At 54.7% G+C, this 22,491-nt stretch overlaps 1 protein-coding gene across 3 annotated transcripts; it reads left to right on the forward strand.

Annotated features, from left to right (window-relative positions):
- The first annotated feature begins 6,522 nt into the window (after window positions 1-6,522).
- ZMIZ2 (zinc finger MIZ-type containing 2) lies at window positions 6,523-16,471 on the forward strand. Of its 3 annotated transcripts, XM_004386098.2 has the most exons (18): window positions 6,523-6,617; window positions 6,747-6,861; window positions 7,179-7,390; window positions 7,670-7,844; window positions 8,135-8,398; window positions 8,625-8,804; window positions 9,562-9,639; window positions 9,827-9,992; window positions 11,018-11,162; window positions 11,344-11,554; window positions 12,200-12,305; window positions 12,463-12,620; window positions 13,446-13,513; window positions 13,757-13,825; window positions 14,054-14,298; window positions 14,866-15,038; window positions 15,136-15,378; window positions 16,353-16,471. In XM_004386098.2, exons 1-18 carry the CDS (start codon window positions 6,568-6,570, stop codon window positions 16,458-16,460), a joined length of 2,766 nt encoding a protein of 921 aa, XP_004386155.1. In that variant the 5' UTR covers window positions 6,523-6,567; the 3' UTR covers window positions 16,461-16,471. The 3 variants fall into 3 exon arrangements, with proteins under 3 accessions (XP_004386155.1, XP_004386154.1, XP_012413746.1); XM_004386097.2 differs by lacking the exon at window positions 9,562-9,639; XM_012558292.2 differs by lacking the exon at window positions 9,562-9,639 and having other exon boundaries at window positions 7,275-7,390.
- Window positions 16,472-22,491: the final 6,020 nt, after the last annotated feature.

A 22,491-nucleotide genomic window follows, 5' to 3' on the forward strand; every position in this document is an offset into this window, starting at 1 on the left:
CCGCGGCGCCAGGGGTCGCCTGGCAGCGGCAGATGCGGGCGGGGGCTGGCGCCCTCCTGCCACCTCGGCGCCTGGTGCGCCACTAGCGCAGCTGGCCGGGCGGGAGGAGGCTCGGATGGCCCCCCGCGAGGCTGTGCTGGCCTGGCCCGAGCTGTCGGTCCGATTCGGCAGGACCGCGGGGACTCGGGCCAGCCTCGCTACCTGGCCAGATGTGACCAGATGTGGTGAGGACGGTGGGACGCGCAGGTTGGGGCTGGGAAGGCGAGGCTTTGCTGCCCATCTGCTGGCGTGCGGGCAGCCCGCGTAGGAACACGGTGCCGCGTCCCCATCGGTGGTCTCGGGCAGACCCGGCCCTGGTGGGCGTCGGGGTCGTCTCATCGCCTTCACCTGAGCTTTTGTTGGGGGCTCTAGCACCAGGCAGGTGGGTAGGCACTCAGGATCCTTCCGACCAGTGCTAAGGCCGAAACCCGGCGCTCGCCCCAGCCCCGGCCTTGCCGGGGTCTCGACTGGATTCTGGCCGGGCGGCATCACGGTGCCTTCCCGCAGTCCCGTTTCCCATTTCAGCGCATCACAGAGCAGTGCGGAGACCCGCTGAGGCCTCCTCATGGGCACCGAGTTAGGGCAGAGCTGGCTGGCTTGAGCTCACCTTTCAGCCTTGCCTGGTTTTGGTGGAGGAACACCCTTTTCCATTCCCGCGATCCTGAAGGCCAGGCCTGAGGGTGGCGTGCCCCGGATTGCCCTCTTTCAGGTAGTTACTGTAGCATCAGTGACAGTGTTGGTATCTCGTGTGATTTGGAGAGGATTTCATAGGGACATGAGAAGAACATGTGACTCCATCTGTAACTGAGGTAGACACAGACAGGTGAACACAGCCTTACTCACCAAATCCTGATTGCTAGAACTGGAGGGCAGCTCTTCAGGCTTGAAAAAGGCGAAACTTAGGAACTGTGAGGGCGCTGGTGTTGGGACTCATTTCCAAGGGGACAGCCACGCCTCACCCTGGAGTGTACACTGCTTCTTCTGCCCAGGACAGGCTCCTGGCTGACAACGACTGGAGTGACATGCAAGGTAGTCGTGAGTCCTCATTCTCTCCTGAGGCGCAGGAAGGGGAGGAGGGTGGCAACCACTGACCTCACTGTAAACACTAGTAAGCTGAGTTGTAGAGTAGCAAAACAGCCAAATAACCCTGGCTCCATCAGCCATTTACTGAAGCGTCCCACACCTGGGCAATTCATGAACGTTTATTTCTGGAATTTTTGGTCACACTCCAGTATCCTGACTTTGCCCAACACTTATGCCAGTAAATACTGTGGCCTCCCAGGTAAGGAGGCAGGAGTTGCAGCCACCTGTGCAGGTGAGGACCCTGGTGTCCTCACTTTAGCACTACGTGCCCCTGTTCCTGTTCCTCTCCAGGGCCTGTTGTCTGTTTGCCGGGATCCTGTGATCCCGTGTCCCCTACAGTTGGGCCTGTCCCTGGTGCTCTGACTGGTGAGAAGGTGTTGCCACAGGCTACCCTCCTGGGAGTCCGGCCTTCTCTGGGCACTGTGGCTTGCCAAATGGTGTGCTGTGGCTGTTCTGGCTGACCAGGCCGGCAAAGGGCTGGCGTGGAGGTTGGAGAGGCTTGGAAGTGTGTGATGCTGGGCCTTCAATGGGACCCACACTAACTTCTGCCTTTGGTCTACATGCAGCACTTTGGATCACTCTTTCTCTGGGGCTCCTTATCGAGCGGGCATGTATAGTGAGTTCTAAGAACACTGTGTGGCCTTCTAGGTTGACCTCATGCCAAGGAAGCTCACTGAGGGGTCCTCTCTGCCTCCTGGTTTTAGGTGCACAGGGAGGATGGGGTGGAAAGCTACAGGAGGCACAGCATGCCTGTCTTCATGCGGGCAGTGGTCTCACAGACTCCCGGCTGATTCCCAGCACTGAGAGGCCAGGAGGGGAGGTCAGCACTCACGGACATCTCTCTCTTTAGGTCAGGAGGGTTGCAGACCTACAGAGCAGGGTTGCCCACTGGGAGGAGATCAGAGTGAGGAGTTAGAGCCAGGGGAACTGGGAGTGTTTGTGGTCTTCTGTGTACAGCAGAGAGCAGTGGGGGTGGAAGTCCCCAGATCCATGTGACATGGGGCTGCAGGCTGCCCGTGACTTGCACTGTCAGGCCCCGCTCAACACCTGCTCTGACTCCCTCCCCCCTGTTCTTTTGGGCTTTCAAACTAGCCTCCCTGGCCAGCCACATCAGCTGGAATCTTGTTATAAATGCAAATCTTGGGCCCCACCCAGTCCCACTGAATCTGGGGTTGTGGCTAAGCAGTCTGTTGTTACCAGTCCTTCAGGTGACTGATGCCACATCCTAAATGTGAGGGGAGGTAACCACCTTCAACTCCTTTAGCCTGAGTGGCAGGGGTGCTGTCAGCCTTCATGCATGTTTGACTCCCCATGGCATCTTGGGACCACAAAGTTGGCTCTGTGGGGGGAGGGGCTGTCAGGGGCAGCCCTCAGAAAGAGAGGACTGGTGGTGGTTTTTTTGTTTTTCTTCAATTTTTAATTTTTATGATTTTTATTTTGAGACAGTAATAGATTCACACACAGTTGTAAGAAATATCTGTCTTAAGACAGATTCCTTGTACCCTTTGCCCATTTTCCCCTAATGGTACCATTTGCAAAACTACAGGCAGTCCCTGGATTACGAACTAGTTCTGTTTCTGTTTTAAGTCTAATTTGTAGGTAAATTGGAAAAGTTAGGTATGGTTCATATCTAAAATCAGTCAAATGTTTGCCATAGTAGGTAGTGTACCTTTCTATTCATAAAAAACATTAAAGAAACACTTAAAAACATCTGTAACATAATAATACAGTAATAATAATAATGTTTTGATGCACATCGCAAAGTAGCACCCGTTTGTTATTACGAACCATTGTACGTACTTCCAATTTTTAATATAGGCTTTACAGGGGTTGGTTCGTAACTACGGGTTGTAGGGCGTTCGGAACCCCCGGGACTGCCTGTATAGAAAAATATCACCATCAGGTTATTAACTCTGATACAGTGAAGATACAGAACGTTTCTATCGCTACAAGAATCCCTCCTGTTACCTTTCACAGACACACCCACTTCCCTCCCAACCCACTCCCTCATCCCTGGTAACCTCTAATCTATTCTCCATTTAAAATTTTGTCATTTCAACCATGTTAAACAAATTTAATCATGTTTGCAAGCTTTTGGAATTGCTTTTTACTCCTAGCCTAATTCTCTGGGGATTCATTCAGGTTATTGCACCTAAAAAGTTTGTTCCTTTTTGTTGGTGGTATGGATGTGGCATTGTTAACCATTCACCCATTGAAGGACATCTAGATTGTTTACATTTTTTTGGTTATTATGAATGAAGCTACTATGAACATTTTTGTGCAAGCTTTTGTAACATAGTTTTCGTTTCTCTGGGATAAATGCCCGGGAATGCAATATGCTGGGTTGATGGTAGTTGCTTGTTCAGTTTTAAAAGAAACTGCTAAACTGTTAGCCAGCATGACTACCATTTTACATTCCCACCAGCCGTGTGCAAGAGATCAGTTCCTCTGCATCCTTGCCATCGTGGGGTGTCACTGTTTTTTATTTTAGTCCTTCTGACAGGTGTGTCACTGTAATTTTAATTTGCATTTCCCTTCTGGCTGGTGATGTTGAACATCTTTTCATTGTCCATTTGGTGTCTTCAGTGCATGTCTGTTCATGTCGTCTGCACATTTTGTAATTGGATCACTTTTTTTTTTTAAGTTGTTTTTGAGAATTCTTTATATATTCTAGACACCAGTCATTTGTCAGATACATGGTTTGCAGATATTTTCTCCCAGTCCGTAGCTTGTCTTTTCATTCTCTTAACAGACCCTTTTGCAGAATAGAAGTTTTGTGTGTTGGTGAAGTCCAGTTTATCAATTTTTTATCTTATGGATCATGCTTTTGGTGTTAAATGTAAGAACTCTTTGCCTAGCCCTTTTCCCTGAAGTTTTTGTCCTACATATTTTTCTAGAAGTTTTATAGCCTTGCATTTTACATTTAAATCTGTGCTCTATTTTGAGTTAATTTCTGTGTAAGGTGTGAAGTTTAGGTCAGAGTTCTTTTTTTTTTTTTCACCCATGGATGTCCATTTGCTCCTGTACCATTTGTTGAAAAGGTTACCCTTCCTCTGTTGACTTGCTTTTGCACCTTTGTCAAAAACCAATTGGGCCTGTTTGTGTGGGTGTATGTCTGGGTTCTCAGTTCTGTTCCGTTTGAGCTATGTGTTTACCTCTCTGCCAGTACCACACTGTCTTTTGATTACCATAGCTACATAATATGCTTTGAAACCCTGCACTGTTGCTATAGCCTGACCCAGCAGACCTGAGAGGAGTATCTATGGTTGGCAGCTTCCTCCCCCACCCCAAGTGTCATCATCCCGGAGGCTTCCCTTGCCCCAGTGGAGATCCCAGCACCCAGGCCAGATGGGCCTGTTTCTGCGCAGTCTGGAGCCGTCAGCCCCTGCTTTTTCTGCTTCGCAGGCGGGGCATGGTCTGGGTGAGGCAGGAGAGGAACCGAGAGTAAAGACTGGCACCCTCTGAGGGTGACTGCCTGGCTCCTCTGGAAGAGGATGTCAGGAAGGGGGGGCCCCCCTCCTGCCCCTCTGGGTGCACCTTGTGCAGATCTCCTTGCGTGCCCCTCCCTCCTTTTGCTCCCTTTTCCTTCCTTCCCTCCATCCCTCCCTCCACTCCAGGAGGCCTGGCTGGGCAAGGCCAGCATGAGGGGTGCTGAGTGGGCCTGTTTATCTGGGAGTGCTTGGGATCCAGCCTGGCTCACTGGAATTCTCAGAGCAGGGGGCTGGTGTGAGGTGGGCACTCCCTCTTCCTGTGTGAAGCTGGCCAGCTTTTGGCTTCTGAGTTCCTGGGGCTGCCTCAATTCCCTCTTGCCTAATTGGTCACCTTCTCTCCCAGCCCTGACCACCCAGGTGCCAGGATGCAAGCCCTTCAGCCTGCAGCCAGGTCTCTGCTGTATCTGTGTGTGGGGTGGGGCGAAAAGGCAGCAACAGAGCCTTGACTCTGGTTAGACCTGGCAGAGGTGAGGGGGCAGTCCTCATGCCTAGGGTTGAGTCAAGGCCTGGGCAGTGCCAGCAAGGGCAGCACCGGTTGGTGACAAGGCAGTGCCTAGACAGAGCGGGCAGAGGGTCTGCTTGTGGGTGCAGGAGGGTTTTGATACCCAGGGTGCAGGAGGGTGCTGACACCCCGAAGAAGCTTGCAGGTGGGGGTCCAGCCCTTTCCTTGGCAGGCAGCCTTGGGTGGGCCTCCCACCTCCTGTCCCTCAGTTTTCCCGTCACTAAAATGGTGAATGAACTGGTAAACACGCGGTAAGAAGGCTCCTGCTAACAGCAGCCTGCTGCAGTGCTGGGGGAGCCGGGGTGGCCCACACGGGATCCTTGTGAGCCCCCATCCTGCCGTCCCCCTTGCACCCTGACTCATTGCTGCCAGGCTGGCAAGCCCTTGCTGTTCCCCTGGCCCTGTCTGCCCAGGTAGTCAGCGTTGTAAACACGTGCCATGCTGCTCTTGGGCTCCAGGCTTCTCGCTGTGTCCTGTGCGTGACTGCCGACTCCCTGCCCGTTGCCTCTGTGTGGGTCCCTGCCCTGTCCTCTCTGCCCACCTCTGGGAGGGACCACAGTCACCAGACCTTGCCTCATCCTGGTCCCCCAGTGTGCTGGGGTGTGGTCTCAGGCCACAGCTCCTAGGCTGCCTCTGTGGAGGGAAGGGCAGCACAGAGAGGGAGAGGGCTGGGGCTGCTGGTCTACACCCTGCTGGCCGCCCCTAGGTGACACTATGCCGTGCCCCCACCCTTGCGCCCACCCTCTGACCTAGCCCCCCAGCCTCCAGAGCCGCCTGGGGCTCCGTCCCACCTGGGCTGGGCCCCTCCCAGCTACCTGATGACACTTCTTCCCCCTTGCCCTGGCCTCCACCCCCTGGGCCTTCTGATGGGAGTTCCTCCCAGTTTGGCCCTCTCCTACCTCCCAGATTCTGCTGAGAGAGGCCAGGATTTTCCCTTGCTTTATATGCATATCAAGTAAGCCAGTGGGAAGACCTTTGTGTGGGAGGGAGAGTGTGGAAAGTATTCAGAATCTGAGCGCCTGTTTCCAGGGCTGTTCCTGGAGCTCAAGGTGGCAGGGCCTGGCCCAGAAAGGGTTAATGCTCTCTTCTGGGCTAGGTTTGCCAGATGGCAGGCAGGCTGGCAGGATGCCAGGTTCCTGGGCTACTCTGACACCCTGAGCGTGGCCCTGCAGTCTCCGTTTGCCCAGCCCTGGCCCCCGATTGGAGAGCAGTGGCCTCTGGCAAAGGAATGGGCTGTGCCTGGTGGCTACCAGCCCTCCACCCTCTGAATGGCGCTGGGCGGTGGTAGTGGCTCACCGTGAAGAGGCAGGACTGCCAGGTGTCCGCAACATCCCTGGCCACAGTTGCATCTCGGCTGACAGTCTCTTCCCTCCTGTCCCAGCAGCCAGATAAGGACCATCGAGGGCAGCTACATCCCGCCACAGACCTGGCCGTGGGCCTGCTCCGTGGCCCATGAACCCCATGAACCCCATGAAACCTGCCCTCCCCCCTGCGCCACACGGGTGAGTGCCAGCTTCTGGCGGCTCTTGCCGGGTGGGCCTGAGCGGGGAGGTGCTCCTCTTCCCTGGGAGGACCCTTGACTGTGCATCCTGTGCCTGGGGAAGGGGCTTCACCTGTATCTCTTCCTGCAGTGATGGTTCATTCGCATATGAGTCTGTGCCTTGGCAACAAAGCGCCAACCAGCCTGCAGGATCGCTGTCCGTGGTAACGACCGTGTGGGGAGTTAGCAACACATCCCAGAGTCAGGTAAGTACTTACACCCAGGTGCCTGTCCCCAAGTGCAGCCTGTCTTACGGGATGGGCTCGGGGTGGGGCCGAGAGTGAAGCCGGAGCTTCCTGAGACTCTCAGGGGCTGTACACTAGTTCTCCTTCAGCACTTGCCGTGGAACTTTTTTTTCCTCATGTTTTTCAGCTGACTTAGGGGACTGGGCCTCCCCTGCCCCCTCCCCTCCTCCCCAGCCTCTTTCACTTCCAGTACCTTAGAGCCACAACTTGAAGTGAGCTCTTTGGACGATTCCCTTTGGTGGTTCTCCGTGATGTGAGTGTGTTTTCCTTCCTCGCAGGTCCTGGGGAGCGCGATGGGCCCTGGAGGGAACCCTTCCAGCAGCTCCATGATGCCTGGCATGACAGGCGGCAGCTCCGCCCTGAATTCACCGCAGTTCCTTGGGCAGCAGGCATTTGCTGAGGGCAGCACCAACAAGGGCTATGTGCAGCAGGGAGTGTATGGCCGCGGGGGCTACCCCGGGGGGCCTGGCTTCACCACTGGGTACGCAGGGTCCTCCCCTCCAGCAGGTATTCGAGGAGCCTTCTAGGTGCAGTGCTTGAACTCGGTGGGCACCTCAGAACTGTGTTGTGCTGACTTGCTGGCTGTTGAATCTGCCTCTCCTGCTGGCTGCTGCAGCAACAATGAAGGGGCTTTGGGAAAGAATGGGGCTCCCTGTCAGTGCCGTGCCCACACCCCCACCCCCACCTTGTGCACTTGGGTCTGGCCTTGGAGTGATAGGCAGTGCAGCTTGCGCTTCTGTATCTCCTGCAGGTATGCGGGCGGCCCAAGTGGCCCCGGGGGCCTGGGCCTCCCCTCCCACGCCACCCGGCCCTCCACTGACTTCACTCAGGCCGCTGCTGCTGCCGCTGTGGCTGCTGCTGCAGCCACTGCCACCGCCACTGCCACAGCCACTGTGGCTGCCCTCCAGGAGAAGCAGACCCAGGAGCTGAGCCAATATGGAGCGGTGAGATGCCCCCAGCAAGCCTCTGGCGGGGGGTTGGCCTTGGCATGGCAGGGGACCCAGGTGGAAGGCCCCTCCCTCCCCAAAGTCTTCAGGGACTCAGACGTGAACAGAGTGCCCTGAGGCTGATGAAGATGGGGCTAGTGGGCATGGTGGTAGGTGGGATGGGCGTGGAGCCGGGAGGGGGCGCTGGGGACCTTGCCATGGTAGAGCCTGGCGAGAGGGTGGCACCATCACAGCGGAGGGTGGGCGGCCCAGGGGCCTGGGATGAGTCCTCTCTCTCCTCTTCCCAGATCGGGGCCGGACAGTCTTTTAACAGCCAGTTTCTGCAGCACGGAGGTCCCCGGGGGCCCAACGTGCCCCCCGGCATGAGCCCTCCCAGCATGGGGGCAGTGATGGGCCCCTCTGGCCTTTCCCCCATGGGCATGAACCCGACCCGGGCAGTGGGGCTGACGCCCCTGTACGGAGGGCAGCGCCTGCCCCAGCACACACACCATGGGCCCTCCCAGGCCCAGCCGCTGCCCCGACAGGGGGTCAAAAGAGTCTACTCCAACGAGGTGAGTATGGGTCGGCAGCTGGGGTGACCTCAGCACCCCCTCGGTCTGGCAAGGTCGGGCTTCTGTGTGTGGCAGACAGCGGGCCCTGTAGCAGACCCCCCAAGTGGAAAGAGTCCCTGTCCCTGGTGCTTTGGAGCTTCCAGAGCCGGTGGCCCTGCTGCAGCACACCTATTCCTTCTGATACCTGCTCTTTCTTCCCCTGACATCTGTCTGCCTCTTTTCTCAGGTGTATCCAGGGCAGCAGTACCTGCAAGGAGGCCAGTATGCACCCAGTGCTGCCCAGTTTGCTCCCAGTCCTGGGCAGCCCCCTGCACCCTCTCCCTCTTACCCTGGGCACAGGCTGCCCCTGCAGCAGAGCATGGGGCAGTACCTGTCTTCCCCTGGCCCCACAGCACTGCACTACAAGGTAGGAGCCCGGAGCCAGGTATGCAGGAGGCAGAGGTGACCTTGAGACCCCTGCCCTGCCTGGCTGGCTGGGGCGGGGGCCCACATGAATATTGAGGGGCAGGAGACAGAACAGCCAGGAGCTTTTCTAGAGGTCCTGACACAGGGCATGGATGGCTGTAGGGAGGGACTCAGATTGGAGCTGAATGACCTTCTGAGGCTATGTGCCTCTTGGGAGTTTGGTATGGGGGTGACAGGCAGGCACCCAGGCCACTCACAGGTCCTTGATGAGGAGAGTTCTGTTTCCTCTTCTTGCTGCCAAAGAGCTAAAGCCCCCTCAGAGGGCTGTGGTTGGTACCTTGGTGTCAGCCCCATGTCAATGTAACACCAGGCATACTGCAGTGCCCCCATCAGAGCGCCTGGGGGATCTCCCTACACTGTCGCCACGTGCTGAGAGCCTCAGATCCATGAGGGAGGTGTCCCTGGGGCCACTTGTGTCTTTTTACCACGTCTCTCACTTCTCTCTCACCCTGGGAGCTCCTCTGCCATGTGGGGTTCCCTCTGTTCTGTAGAACTGTTTTCAGTCATGAAGTTAGTATGTGTTCCTGATAGGTTATTTGGAAAATACAAAGAAAACCTAACGAAGAAAATAAAGATCAGGGCTCATCTGTGAAGGCGGGTTGCTCCTGGGTTTGAGTCCAGGGTGGCTCCTCCAGCTCAGTGGCGGGGGCGGGGCGTGCGCCACCTGCAGGCTGCACGTGCAGTTTTCTCTCCTGCAGTCCACAGACCAATTCAACGGGCAGAACACCAGCTTCAATGGAGGGAGCTTCAACTACAGCCAGCCGAGCCTGAGTGGTGTAAGGGCGGGTGGCTCGAGGGCGGGTGCAGGGAGAGAGACCACCCAGTGCAGCTCTGCCAGCCCTGGAGCTGATAGGCAGTGCGGGTGCTGGCCAGGCACACCTACGCTCATCATTCCCAGGCTGTCCCACGCACAAACGCCCACCCCACCATTCTGCGCTGACTGTTTTTGCTCCCTCCCTGCAGCCTGCCCGCTCCATACCCGGCTACCCCAGCTCCCCGCTCCCGGCAAACCCCACGCCGCCCATGACCCCCAGCAGCAGCGTCCCCTACATGTCTCCAAGCCAGGATGTCAAGTCCCCCTTCCTGCCCGACCTTAAGCCCAACGTGAGCTCCTTGCACACTTCCCCCGGTGAGTCCATCCTCTGAATAGCAGTGACAGGGCAGGTGGGCTCGGGAGGTGAGGGGGCAGGGAGAAAATCCTGCAAGCTTCTCAGGGGTGGGCCAGCTGCTTATCTCCTGGGCCATAAGCACCCTGAGAGACGTCAGGAATTCCATCTCTTTAAGACAAAATTTGAGTAGTAGACCTTGTTGTTAGGTGCCATCAAGTTGATTTCAACTCAGTGACTCCATGTGACAGAATAGAACTGCTGCCTCATAGGGTTTTGTAGATTGTAATCTTTATGGGAGCAGATCACCAGGTCTTTGTCCTGCAGAGCCACTGAATGGGTTTCAGCCACCAACTTTACAGTTAGCAGCTGAGCACTTAACTGTTGTGCCACGAGAGCTCCTTAGCAGCCCTTAACTTGCATTAGTGTTTTATTCGTGGACTTCTTTGCAAATCTGCCCAAGGCTGTGGATCTTCACCCTAGAAAAATGCCCACGTACACAGAATGCTGTGTGTTAGCAGGGGTGGTAAGTCCCCTGAAGCCTGTCCTGGTTAAGAACCCTGCTTCGGGTGGCCTTGACAGCAGAAGTTGGGGTCCTGAAACCCCAAATGGAGTGGTCAGGTGGGAAGCAGGTAGCCCCTCACCCCTTCTTGGGCTCCCACGCTCTTGGAAAGCACCCAAAATGCCTTCTTTCTGGGTTGGGGGCCCATTCTCCACCATAGTTTCAGGTATGCTCAGGTAAACACTGAGAGCAGGATAGAACATGGGGCTGCAGAGGCTCCGTTACAGTTGGAAGTGACTGTTGGACCTGCCCTAAACCCATGGCACGGCTCATTCTGCCTAGAGCACCTTGAGTGCCTCTCTGCCTTGTCCCTGTGTTGGAGCGCAGGCTGCACCCTTAAGTCTGTCCTGTTTCCTGAGCAGCTGTGAGGCATGCCGCTGGTGCTGGGAGTGCGGCACCTTGAGCCAGGGCCCCCGCGCACACTGCTCTGGCGCTGGGTGGCTGTGGTTCCCCCACTCACGGCCAGCCTGGGCTCTCTGCCCTCAGGAAATGGCCCTTGTGATGAGCTGCGGCTGACCTTCCCGGTGCGCGATGGGGTGGTCCTGGAGCCCTTCCGCTTGCAGCACAACCTGGCTGTGAGCAACCACGTCTTCCAGCTCCGGGACTCCGTCTACAAAACCCTGATGCTGAGGTGAGGTGTCCACCAGCAAAGGCGCTGTCCCCCAGCCTGCACCCATGGCTTAGAGTGGCCCCAGCCCACCACCTCCTGCCAGCGCCCGCCCATCTCTGGTTCAGGAGCCCCTTCCCTCCTCCGCCTCTTTCTCCTCTGCGTCTTCTCCAGTTACCTGGTCTCGGCCTCCTCCCTGATGCAGGCCCGACCTCGAGCTGCAGTTCAAGTGCTACCACCATGAGGACCGGCAGATGAACACCAACTGGCCGGCGTCTGTGCAGGTCAGCGTCAACGCCACACCACTCACCATTGAGCGAGGGGACAACAAGACTTCCCACAAGCCCCTCTACCTGAAGCACGTGTGCCAGCCGGGCCGGAACACCATCCAGATCACTGTCACAGCCTGCTGCTGCGTGAGTGCGGGGCCCAGATCTCAGGACATGGCGGCCCAGGCCCAGACCCCACAACTCAGTGGGGGTGGGGAGTACCGTGAAAGGAAGGGGCTCTGGGTTCTTCTCATACCACTGTTTGGTCTATGTATTAATTTTTCCTCCTGGCCCTTTAAAAAGAGGGATGCAGTGAAACATACCATAGCTGTTTTTCTGTTAGATAAAGGTAAGTCAATCTGTGGTGCAACTTAGTTATGTGAGCGACCAAGCTGGGCCTTGTACCCTGGAGAAAGCACAGTAGGAGGTCCCGAGTCCCCAGTGGTCCCGAATCCTTATTTGGAAGGAGTGCCCAGATGACAGGCCATCCTTGGAGAGAAGGAAACGCTGTTAACCTGGGTTGTAAGGAAGCCTGGAGTCCGCTCTAGCTGTGGCATTGAGTGGGACCTTGGGAATTTCAGTTGTGGGACATTTCAGAAGCCTTTCCAGCCTCCCCTGTGTCTTGATGGAGGGGTGAGAACTAGGAAGTGGTTGAGCAAACAGGAGGACGTATATTCACATGGTGGATGAACTGGCCCGTCTGCCTGGGGCAGGTCAGTCTGTAGGGATAGCCTGGGCCTGGGGAGAGCCAGCACCCTGCCTGTGCCTGACAGGCGCTCCGCCCCCCTGCAGTCCCACCTGTTCGTGCTGCAGCTGGTACACCGCCCATCGGTCCGCTCAGTGCTGCAAGGCCTTATCAAGAAGCGCCTCCTGCCGGCCGAGCACTGCGTCACCAAGAGTGAGTACCACCCTCACCTGGGCACACTCCTCGCACTAGTCAGCTGCACTCCTGCATGCACATGGCCCTGGGAGCTTGTTGAGGAGCAGGGGGTGTCATCCCCACCCGGCTGCCCCATCTCAGGAGCTGTCCCTGCCATCCTTCCCTGTCTGCCCAGTAAAGCGTAACTTCAGCAGCGGCACCATCCCAGGCACGCCTGGGCCCAACGGGGAGGACGGGGTGGAACAGACGGCCATCAAGGTGTCCCTGAAGTGTCCCATCACCTTCCGCAGGATCCAACTGCCCGCCCGCGGCCACGACTGTAGGCACATACAGGTTGGTGGCACTGCGATCCTTGCTGAAAGTGTTTTAGCTAGCGTGCCAGCCTCATCTTCTGGGGCAGGGGTGTGTTCTGAGCTCCTTGCCACCTGTCTGCCCACGACACACCTGGCCTGGGAGAGCTGGGGCCACCAAGCAAGATCAGCTGGCCGTGCCAGGGCAGGTGGTCCTGGCACCCCAGCCCTTGCCCCTCAGACTGGGCCTCTTGCTTTAAATCTACCTTTTACATTAGCTGTTACATCCCTGTGGGTCAGATTTTAAAAGGTATAAAGGATACGCAGTGAGGTTGTTTACCCACCCCAGACCCCAGGGGCGACGCTGTGAGAGTTTACAGAGCTATCCTGTGTACATTGCAGTCACTAAGCACCCCCTTGCCCTTTTTGGTTATGTAAGTGGCAGCAGACTGTACACACCCATCTGTGCCTTAATTGTTTCTCCGAACAATACATCCTGGAGGTGGTTCCACACCAGCAGCTGCTGGCGCCTGTCCGTGGCCAGTGATGCCTGGGGTGTGGATGCCTACCATCGTTTTCACCGTCACTGGTTATGGCTCTTTGATTGTTTCCCATCTTTATTAAACTCACCCTGCAGTGGAAAGTCTGATGCACGTCTTTTCAGACATGCAAGTAAATAAGTAATATGTTACTGAGAATGGTGTTGCTGGGTCAAAGGATGTGCCCTATGGCCAGGCCACCCCACTGAGGCGGCCCGAGTCCACCCCATCAGGGCGGCCCTAGCCCACCCTCACCCCCAGGCTTAGCTTTGCTGCTCTGATGCATGAAAGCAGGCCTCCCACAGTGCCTTCACCCTTCCCTTTTGCAGTGCTTCGATCTGGAGTCGTACCTGCAGCTCAACTGTGAGCGGGGGACTTGGAGGTGTCCCGTCTGCAAGTGAGTGTTTCAGAGATGGCGCCGAGATGTTGGGAATCTAGGGGTAGGCGGGTATCACCGTTCTGCAGAGGCTCCTGTGGGTATTTTCTTCCAGCAGCCTGGAGAACTATGCAAGTCAGGTGCTGTTGTGCTCACTGCCCAGCCCAGGGCCCTCACGCCATAAGACAGGTGGAGGGACCACAGTCCCTGCCAGGGTAAGGCTGGCCAGAACCCCTGAGCCTGTCCCTTTTGTTTGTTTCACAGTAAAACAGCGTTGCTGGAGGGCCTGGAGGTGGACCAGTACATGTTGGGGATCCTTATCTACATCCAGAAGTAATTCTCCTCTCCTCTGACCCAGCTGTGTCTGTGTCCTCAGGCTCCTGGTCTGAACACAGCTTTTTCAGCCTTGTTCTCAAGGAAGGGACTGGATTCAGGCGGCAGGCTGCATGCATATCCTACCGGTTATGATAGGTGTTTGGATGGGAGGGTCTGCCTGCAGCCTGTGGGTGCTATGGCAGGCGGGCAGGGCCCCTGGTGACGGCTGCCACCCCACCCCGCCAGCTCTGACTACGAGGAGATTACCATTGACCCCACGTGTAGCTGGAAGCCAGTGCCGGTGAAGCCCGACCTGCACCTGAAGGAGGAGCCCGACGGGCCGGTCCTGAAGCGCTGCCGAACTGTGAGCCCCGCCCACGTGCTCATGCCCAGCGTCATGGAGATGATCGCTGCCCTGGGCCCCAGTGCTGCCCCCTGCGCTCCTCTGCAGCCCTCCTCAGGCCCTGCGCCCAGCGACTATCCCAGCCAGGGTGAGTAGAGCACAGGCGGCCGGGGCGCCTGGCTCAACCTCTCCAGCTGGAGCCCCTGTCGGTGAGAGCATAGTCATCGTGAGCGTTAGGGGACCCGTGCAGGCCAACATGCAACTCATACATGCGTTCAGCCACAACCCACGGGTGGTGCCTGCCCTGTTCATGTCCAGCTGGGTGCCGGGGGCTGGGGCTGGGATGCAGCAGTGAAGGCCAGTCCTCTGGACACAGGCAGCCAGGCCTCAGACACTAGCTCTGCATCTCCTGTCTTTTCCTCCAGTTGGGGGCAAGTGGCCATTGCTAGAACACCCAGGGATCTGATCGCTGTGACCCCTGCATGTGGGGTGCATGTGAAGATGGCTGGGATACCCCTCATGGCTCCCCACTCCTAGTAACGTTGCGCAGCCAGTTGCCCTTGTTCCGAGTGCTGGTGTTATTCATCGGGCAGCCGCCTCCCATCCTGGCTGCAGTCTCTTCTGCTCTGCCAGCCTGCGTCCTTTCCTGGCGAGCTGAGGGACTGCCTGTTACTCTGCGGGGCCCTCACACAGGACCCCAACTGTCTCCTAGCAGGTTCCAGCTTCTTGGGACCTGGGAATTTCCCTGACTCCTTCCCGCCCACCACACCCAGCAGCACCCCAGCCCTTCCCGAGTTCACCCCAGGACCACCACCCATCTCCTACCAGTCTGACATTCCCAGCAGCCTCCTAACTCCAGAGAAGCCTGCCTCCTGCCTCCCAGGCCAGGTCAGTGCTGGGCGGGTCCAGCTGACGGGCGGCACAGGGAGCCCCGTTCCCAAGGGAGACCTGGGCTGTTCTACCAAGTTCCCCTCTCCTTCCTCAGATGGCACCAGTGGGCCACCTGGACCCAGCCCACAACCCTGGGCCGCAGGGGCTGCACAACCCCAACCTTGGAGCCCCCCCAGGGCCACAGCTGCACCATCAGAACCCTCCCCCACCACCACGGCCACCCCTGGGCCAAGCAGGTGCAGGGCCTGGCAGCGAGCTGGCCTTCAACCCCACCACGGGCGTGATGGGGCCCACCAGTATGTCTGCGGCCGGAGAGGCCCCGGAACCAGCTCTGGACGTAAGTGCCAGGCTCCACTCATCCTCGCCACACACACAGGAGCGCATGGGAGCTGGGGAACTGCGGCTTGAGGCCGTGAGAGCCAGGACAGCCCCAGGAAAGGCAGGAAACAGCCTCTATTTCCAAGCAATAGAGGCCGCGTGCTGTGGCTAGAAAGGAGGAAAGAGTGATCCCTCAGCAACCGTGTAGTCTGAAGGAAAGCCAGACAGATAGCGTTGGGAACTGCTGCTCTTGGATTCTAGTGTGTGTCTTTGCAGGAGTGGTGGTGGGTGGTACGTGAGACCCATGTGTGGCCCTGAGGGATTTATGTCCAGGTACCTTGTCTCAGGGACTGGGCACAGTGTCAACCACCTGGTGTGACTGACCAGTGTGTCTCCAGTTTTTCAGAGATTTTGAGCAGAGGACATGTTTTCTGAAAAATTGATGTAATAACTCCTTTTTCGTAACACACAAGTGGTGTGTGAGTCCAGACTCCACGTATAGAATGACAAATAAATAGACTCATAGAGTTGTCCCTTGACCAGGACAAAAGAAGGTCATTGAAGTTTAGTGTAAAAAAATTAGAGCACCTGAGAGCAGACAGTGGAAGGCCCTTGGGGTTCTAGCCCTGCAGCCACTGCTGGCCACCTTTCAGGCGTCTTCCCCCGTCCTGGGTGCTCTCTGTGCACGAGAGCAGTGGGTTCTCCTTGGACAGGTGCATTTACTGGTGTTTCCGTCTTCAGTTGCTTCTCTCATCACAAAGTCATTATCTTCCGGAAGGTTCCAGGTGGCTACATTTGCTCCCCTGAGCACATGCAGACTGATGAGGGGCTTTGGGCACGGGCCTGTGTCAGGCGGACAGGTCCTCAGCTAGTCTCCCTGCTGTGTCGGTTTTTCGACTGGTTCCGAGGAGCTGGGTGATGAGGTGGTGGAAGTGGTCACGCAGGGTGCAGGGTCTCCAGGCAAAGCTGCTCATATGTCTCCTTTGTCCTCAGCTGCTCCCAGAACTGACCAACCCCGACGAGCTGCTGTCATACCTGGGCCCACCTGGCCTGCCCACAAACAGCAACGATGACCTGCTGTCGCTCTTTGAGAACAACTGACCTGTGTTACCTGTGCAGTTGGGTTAGGCCGCCTCCCAGCCACTATCCACCCCTCCACACGCACAGCTGCCTGACCCTAGCCCTTGAACGGAGGCGGTCCTGTGAACAGTCAGGGGCTGCCAGGGGGCTGCCGGGCCTTCCCCACCCCTCCATCAGCTCCCTGCTACCAAAACGGTTTTGTTGCAGTGCCTGCCCCGGCCCCGCCTCATCCTTCCACCTATGCCTGCTGCTGCCCGCCCTGCATTTTATTCCAGCGTTGACCTTTCTGTTGTGACTCCTCCATTACTGTGGCAGAGCCGGCAAGGCTCACACTGTCCACCAGGCCTGTGGGCTCCAGTAGCTCCTGGGAAGCCCCTGGAACCGGGAGCCTCACTTGGCACTGTGTACACCGGCCTTCAGAGGGCTGAGCTCCCTGCAACCATCCCATCTGTGGTGTCCTGGCCCCTCGGCCCCACCCTGAGCTTCAGGCAAGAGGCTCAAGGGTGGGGAAAGGGATTAACTATAAAGCACAACAATGTACATAGTGTAGAAACACTAGCAGCTGGAAAAAGGCTCTTGAAAGGGAGCAGGCTCCATTGTGCAGCCCGGACTTCCATGTGCTGCTCTCAGTTCCTCATTGGGTAGACAGCTCCAGGAGGGACCCAGGCCCAGCCCCGGGCAGGAGAGTGGGGTCTCTGCTCTCTTCCCAAATCCCCTTTTCCATGAAAGTGAAGAAAGTACAGCCCTGTTTTTAAAACCACCTTTCCTGAGTCCACCTGCGGGCTAGAACCCAGGGTGGGGAGCGGAAAGCCGCTGCATCCTGTCAGCGTGGGGCTCCCGAGCCTGTGTGTGGCTGGGTGCCCGTCGTGTCTCCTGTCTGTATGACCTCTATTAAAGGACTCCCTCGTGTGGGCTGTGCCACGTCCCCTCCTTTATGCTCAGGGCAAAGTCCTGCCCAGGAGGTCGTGCCTCTGCTCGAGGTGGCAGGGTGGGGGGGTCAGCAGTGACTGCACCACCTACAAGGTGGCTCTTGGGGGCCGCATACCACACCTGACTTCCAGCCAAGGTCCAGCTGTACTGCCCCCGTGGTAAATTTCCTTTTCCCTGGAATTTTCCAAGCTGGCTTCAGCTGGGGAATTTTCTTTGTGACATATTGTCAGAGCCAGAGAACCAGGATTGCCCGGGAGAGACATTTGACACCATGTCACCTTCTCTGGAAAGGGTCCTGCTTCTTGAGGCCCACGAGCAACTGCCTGGTCCCTCGTACCAGCCCCGAGTCTCTGGAGCCGCTGCACCCCTGACCTGCCCAACTCACGCCCTTCCGCCTGTCAGAGGCTGGGTCTGCTCAGCAGGGAGTGGGTTACTTGTCAGAGGCTGGGCCTGCTTAGCAGGGAGTGGGTCGAGCGCTGCGTGTGGGAGGCCTGCCCAACCTGGGAGACCTGCTGCGGAAGTGGAAGCCTCGCCCTGAGCCCCCAAGGAGGGCGACCAGCCTAGGGGCCGCAGGGCTGGCAGCAGAGGGCAGTTGGGTGGGGTGAAGGGACATTTCCCTAGGGTGGAGTCCCCAGGCAGGCTGGGATGGTGGGGTCAGCTGAAGGGCAGCTGGACAGATGTCCCCACCTATCCATAGCCCACTCAGTCTGTTAGAGGTCCGATTCTGCTACTGGGTGGAATCAAAAAATCTGGAGATGGGGACAAGCAAAAGGCTGGAAACTGGAAGGATAGGCAAGCAGCTAAGGGATAACCGTGCACCCAGGTATCAATCGGCAATGAGCACAGCCACCTCATCCCTAGGTAGGCTGGATAAAAGCCAGTCAGGAGGTCCTGCGCTACGACACCGTGTTCGTAAAGCTCCAACCCAAGCATTTTACAGCCTTCACTGCCACCCTCTCCACCACCCCCATGCCTTCAGTGCTATCCGTGTAACCAGGTCACTCCATCCCTCAGGCCCTGCATAGCTGGGGCTCAGCTGTAGACACACCAGCTCCCCACTACCCCCTCCAAAAAAAAAAAAAAGCACAGGGCCCAGCAATCATCCTGTAGCGTCCGCACTCAGGCCTCCGTCCGCAGGTCTCAGCTCCCACCCTGCTGCCTTTCCCTACGCATCTGAGACAGCCCACCCTGCCTGTCATGGTGACCAGTTCAGGCGGGCCTTGACCCAGGTGGTGCAAGGAGAGCAAAGCCTCACATGATCAAGGAGGCATTTAATTGGCCGAGGGACGGTTGAACTTTTATTATTTTTTTATAATTTACCTTTTGAACTGGAGGTTATTTGGCTGATCCTTTTTTTAAAAATGGATACAGTGAGATGCACAGACATTAAGTTCAGATAAGTATATATTTGCTCCATGTAACTGGGGACATAGAGCGTCTGAGTCTCACTTTTCATGGACTCACTCCAAGAAGGGTGCTGGCCCATTCTCTCTGGTTCCTAGTAAGAACTCCCAGGTGTGGGCTCTGACTGGCCTAGCTGGGGCGAGCCACTCACAGGAATAGGACCGTCTATTAGGAGCACACTCCAAGGAAGGAGGGGACAGTTGTCACAAGAGGGGAACAGATGGCTTCCCACAGCCCTTAGACTATAGCCCAAATGCCTTCATTCACACAGCCCCAATGCCTGACCTGCCCCTCCTCCTCTTCCAGCCTCCGACTGCCCTGTGCTCCAGCCACAGAACGGTTCTCACTTCTGGAGGTGTCTGTGTGTCCACCCTTCTCGGTATCTAACCTAGATCAGGCCTCTGGTGACAGATCACTTCCTCGGGGAAGCCCTCTGCTTTCTGCTTAGGCCTGTGCACTGCTTCTTATAGCCTTGTCAGAGTTGAGTAGTGCTGTGATGATTTTCCCCAACTTTTTATTTAAAAAGTGTTCAAACTTCTGTTGTTAGGTGACATCGAGTCAGTTCCAACTCATGGTGACCCGACGTACTACAGAATGAAACACTGACGGGTCTGCGCCATCCTCATGATTGTTGTTATGCTTGAGTCCATGGTTGCAGCCACTGTGTCAATCTTTCCCATTAAGGGTCTTCCTCTTTTTCACTGACCCTCTACCAAGCATGATATCCTTCTCCAGGGACTGGTCCCTCCTGATAACATGTCCAAAGTACATGAGACAAAACCCCGCCATCCTTGCTTCCGAGGAGTACTTTGGCTGCACTTCTTCCAAGACAGACTTGTTCATTCTTCTGGCAGTCTGTGATATATTCAATATTCTTCACCAACACCATAACTGAAAGGCATCGATTCTTCAGTCTTCCTTATTCATTGTCCAGCTTTCACATGCTTATGAGGCTATTGAAAATACTATGGCTTGGGTCAGGCCCACTTTAGTCCTCAGTGTGACATCTTTGCTTTTCAACACTTTAAAAAGGTCTTTTGCAGCAGATTTGCCCAATGCAATGCGTCGTTTGATTTCTTGACTGCTGCTTCCATGGGTGTTCCTTGCGGATCCAAGTAAAATGAAATCCTTGACAACTTCAGTCTTTTCTCTGTTTACCATGATATTACTTACTGGTCCAGTTGTGAGGATTTTTGTTTTCTTTATGTTGAGGTGTAATCCATACTGAAGGCTGTAGTCTTTGATCTTCATCAATAAGTGCTTCAAGTCCTCTTCACTTACAGCAAACAAGGTTTTGTCATCTGCATATCACAGGTTGTTAATGAGTCTTTTACCAATCCTAATGCCACATTTTTCTTCATATAGTCCAACTTCTCGGATTATTTGCTCATCATACAGTTGAATAAGTATGGTGAAAGGACACAAACCTGAAGCACATACTTTTCTGTCATTGATCAGCAATGAATGAAGACCAGTCAAGTTGTGGGATAACATCAAGGACATTATACATGAAGAAAGAAAAAGATCATTAAAAAGACAGGAAAGAAAGAAAAGACCAAAATGGATGCCAGAAAAGACTGAAACTTGCTCTTGAACATAGAGTAGCTAAAGCAAATGGAAGAAATGATGAAGTAAAAGAGCTGAACAGAAGATGTCAAAGGGTGACTTAAGAAGACAAAGTATTAAAATGAAATGTGCAAAGATCTGGAGTTAGAAAACCAAAAGGGAAGGAAGAACACATTTGGCACTTCTCAAGCTGAAAGACCTGAAGAAAAAATTCAGGCCTTGAGTTGCAACTTTGAAGCATTCTATGGGCAAAATACTGAATGATGCAGGAAGCATCAAAAGAAGATGGAATACAGAGTCACTGTACCAAAAATAACTGGTCAATGTTCAACTATTTCAGGAGGTAGCATATGATCAAGAACCGATGGTATTGAAGGAAGAAGTTCAAGCTGCACTGAAGACATTCGTGAAAAACAGGGCTCTAGAAATTGACGGAGTACCAATTGAGACGTTTCAACAAGTGAATGCAGCGCTGGAGATGCTTACTCGTCTATGCCAAGGAATTTGGAAGACAGCTACCTGGCCAACTGACTGGAAGACATCCATATTTGTGCCCATTCCAAAGAAAGATGATCCAACAGATCACAGAAATTATCGAACATATCATTAATATCACATGCAAATAACATTTTGCTGAAGATAATTCACAAGGGATTGCAGCAGTACATCCACAGGGAACAGCCAGATATTCAAGCCAGATTAGAAGAGGAGGTGGAACAAGGGATATCATTGCTGATGTCAGATAGATCTTGGCTAAAAACAGAGAATACCAGAAAAATGTTTACCTGTGTTTTATTGACTATGCAAAAGCATTTGACTGTGTGGATCATAACAAATTATGGATAACATTGTGAAGAATGGGAATTCCAGAACACTTAATTGTGCTCATGCAGAACTCGTATATAGACCAAGAGGCAGATACTTGAACAGTAAAGGGGATTCAAACCTCTGTAAAGGTAAAAAACAAAAAATGTACAATGGACATCCTAATAGTTTTTAGCTTTGACTTAGTAGTTAAAATTGGAGCCATTATTCCCTGTCCTTGAGTATAAAGAATGTGACCCAGCTGGAGCAACAAGAACTCACAAGGACACATCAACTGGGCCCTGAGCTATAAAAACAATAGCTAGGACAATCTTGTAAAACATCTTTTTTTTTTAATTGTACTTCAGGTGAAGGCTTACAGAACAAATAGTTTCTTATGAAACAGTAGTACACATGTTGTTTTATGACATTGGTTAACAACCCCACAACATATCAACCCTCTAACTTCTCAACCATTTTTTTTGGTGAAAATACACATAGCCAAAGATACACCATTTCAAAAATTTCTACATGCACAGTTCAGCGACATTGACTACGCTTTTCCAATTGTGCTGTTATTCTCACTTAAGATGAAGGCTTACAGAACAAAATAGTTTCTCATTTAACAGTTACTACAAATGTTGCCCTATGACAATGGTTAATAATCTCACAACACATCAACAATATCCTTACTCAACCTTGGGTTCCCTATCACCAGCTTCCTTGTCCCCTTCTGCCTTCTGGCCTTTGTCACTTGACTCCTGTACCTCATTAATCTCATTTGGTTTTATGGGGCTGTCCACTCCCAAGCTGAACAGTGAACCTCGGAGGTAACTTCCCCACTGAGCTAAAAGGGTGTCTGGGGGCCATACTCTCGGGGTTTCTCCAGTCTCCTTTAGGCCAGTAAATCTGGTCTTTTTTTTTTGTGAGTTAGAATTATGTTCTACATCCTTCTCCAGCTCTGTCCAGAACCCTCTGTTGTGATCCTGGTCAGAGCAGTCAGTGGTGGTAGCTGGGCACCATCTAGCTGTACTGGACTCAGTCTGGTGGAGGCCCTGGTAGCTGTGGACAATTAGTCCTTCAGACTATTCTTTTCCTTGTATCCTGTTCTCTTCATTCTCCCTTGCTCCCGAAGGGATGAGACCAGTGGGGTATCTTAGATGGCCGCTCGCAGGCTTTTAAGACCCCAGACACTACTCACCAAGGTAGAATGTAGAGCATTGTCTTTATAAACTGTGTTATACCAATTGAGCTAGATGTTCCCCGAGACCATGGTCCCCACAGCCCTCCGCCCAGCAATACGGTCGCTCAGGGAGTTTGGGTGTGTCTATGGGGTTTCCATGACCTT

Source organism: Trichechus manatus, unplaced genomic scaffold, assembly GCF_000243295.1.
Source record: "Trichechus manatus latirostris isolate Lorelei unplaced genomic scaffold, TriManLat1.0 scaffold00155, whole genome shotgun sequence".
Classification (NCBI taxonomy): domain Eukaryota; kingdom Metazoa; phylum Chordata; class Mammalia; order Sirenia; family Trichechidae; genus Trichechus; species Trichechus manatus.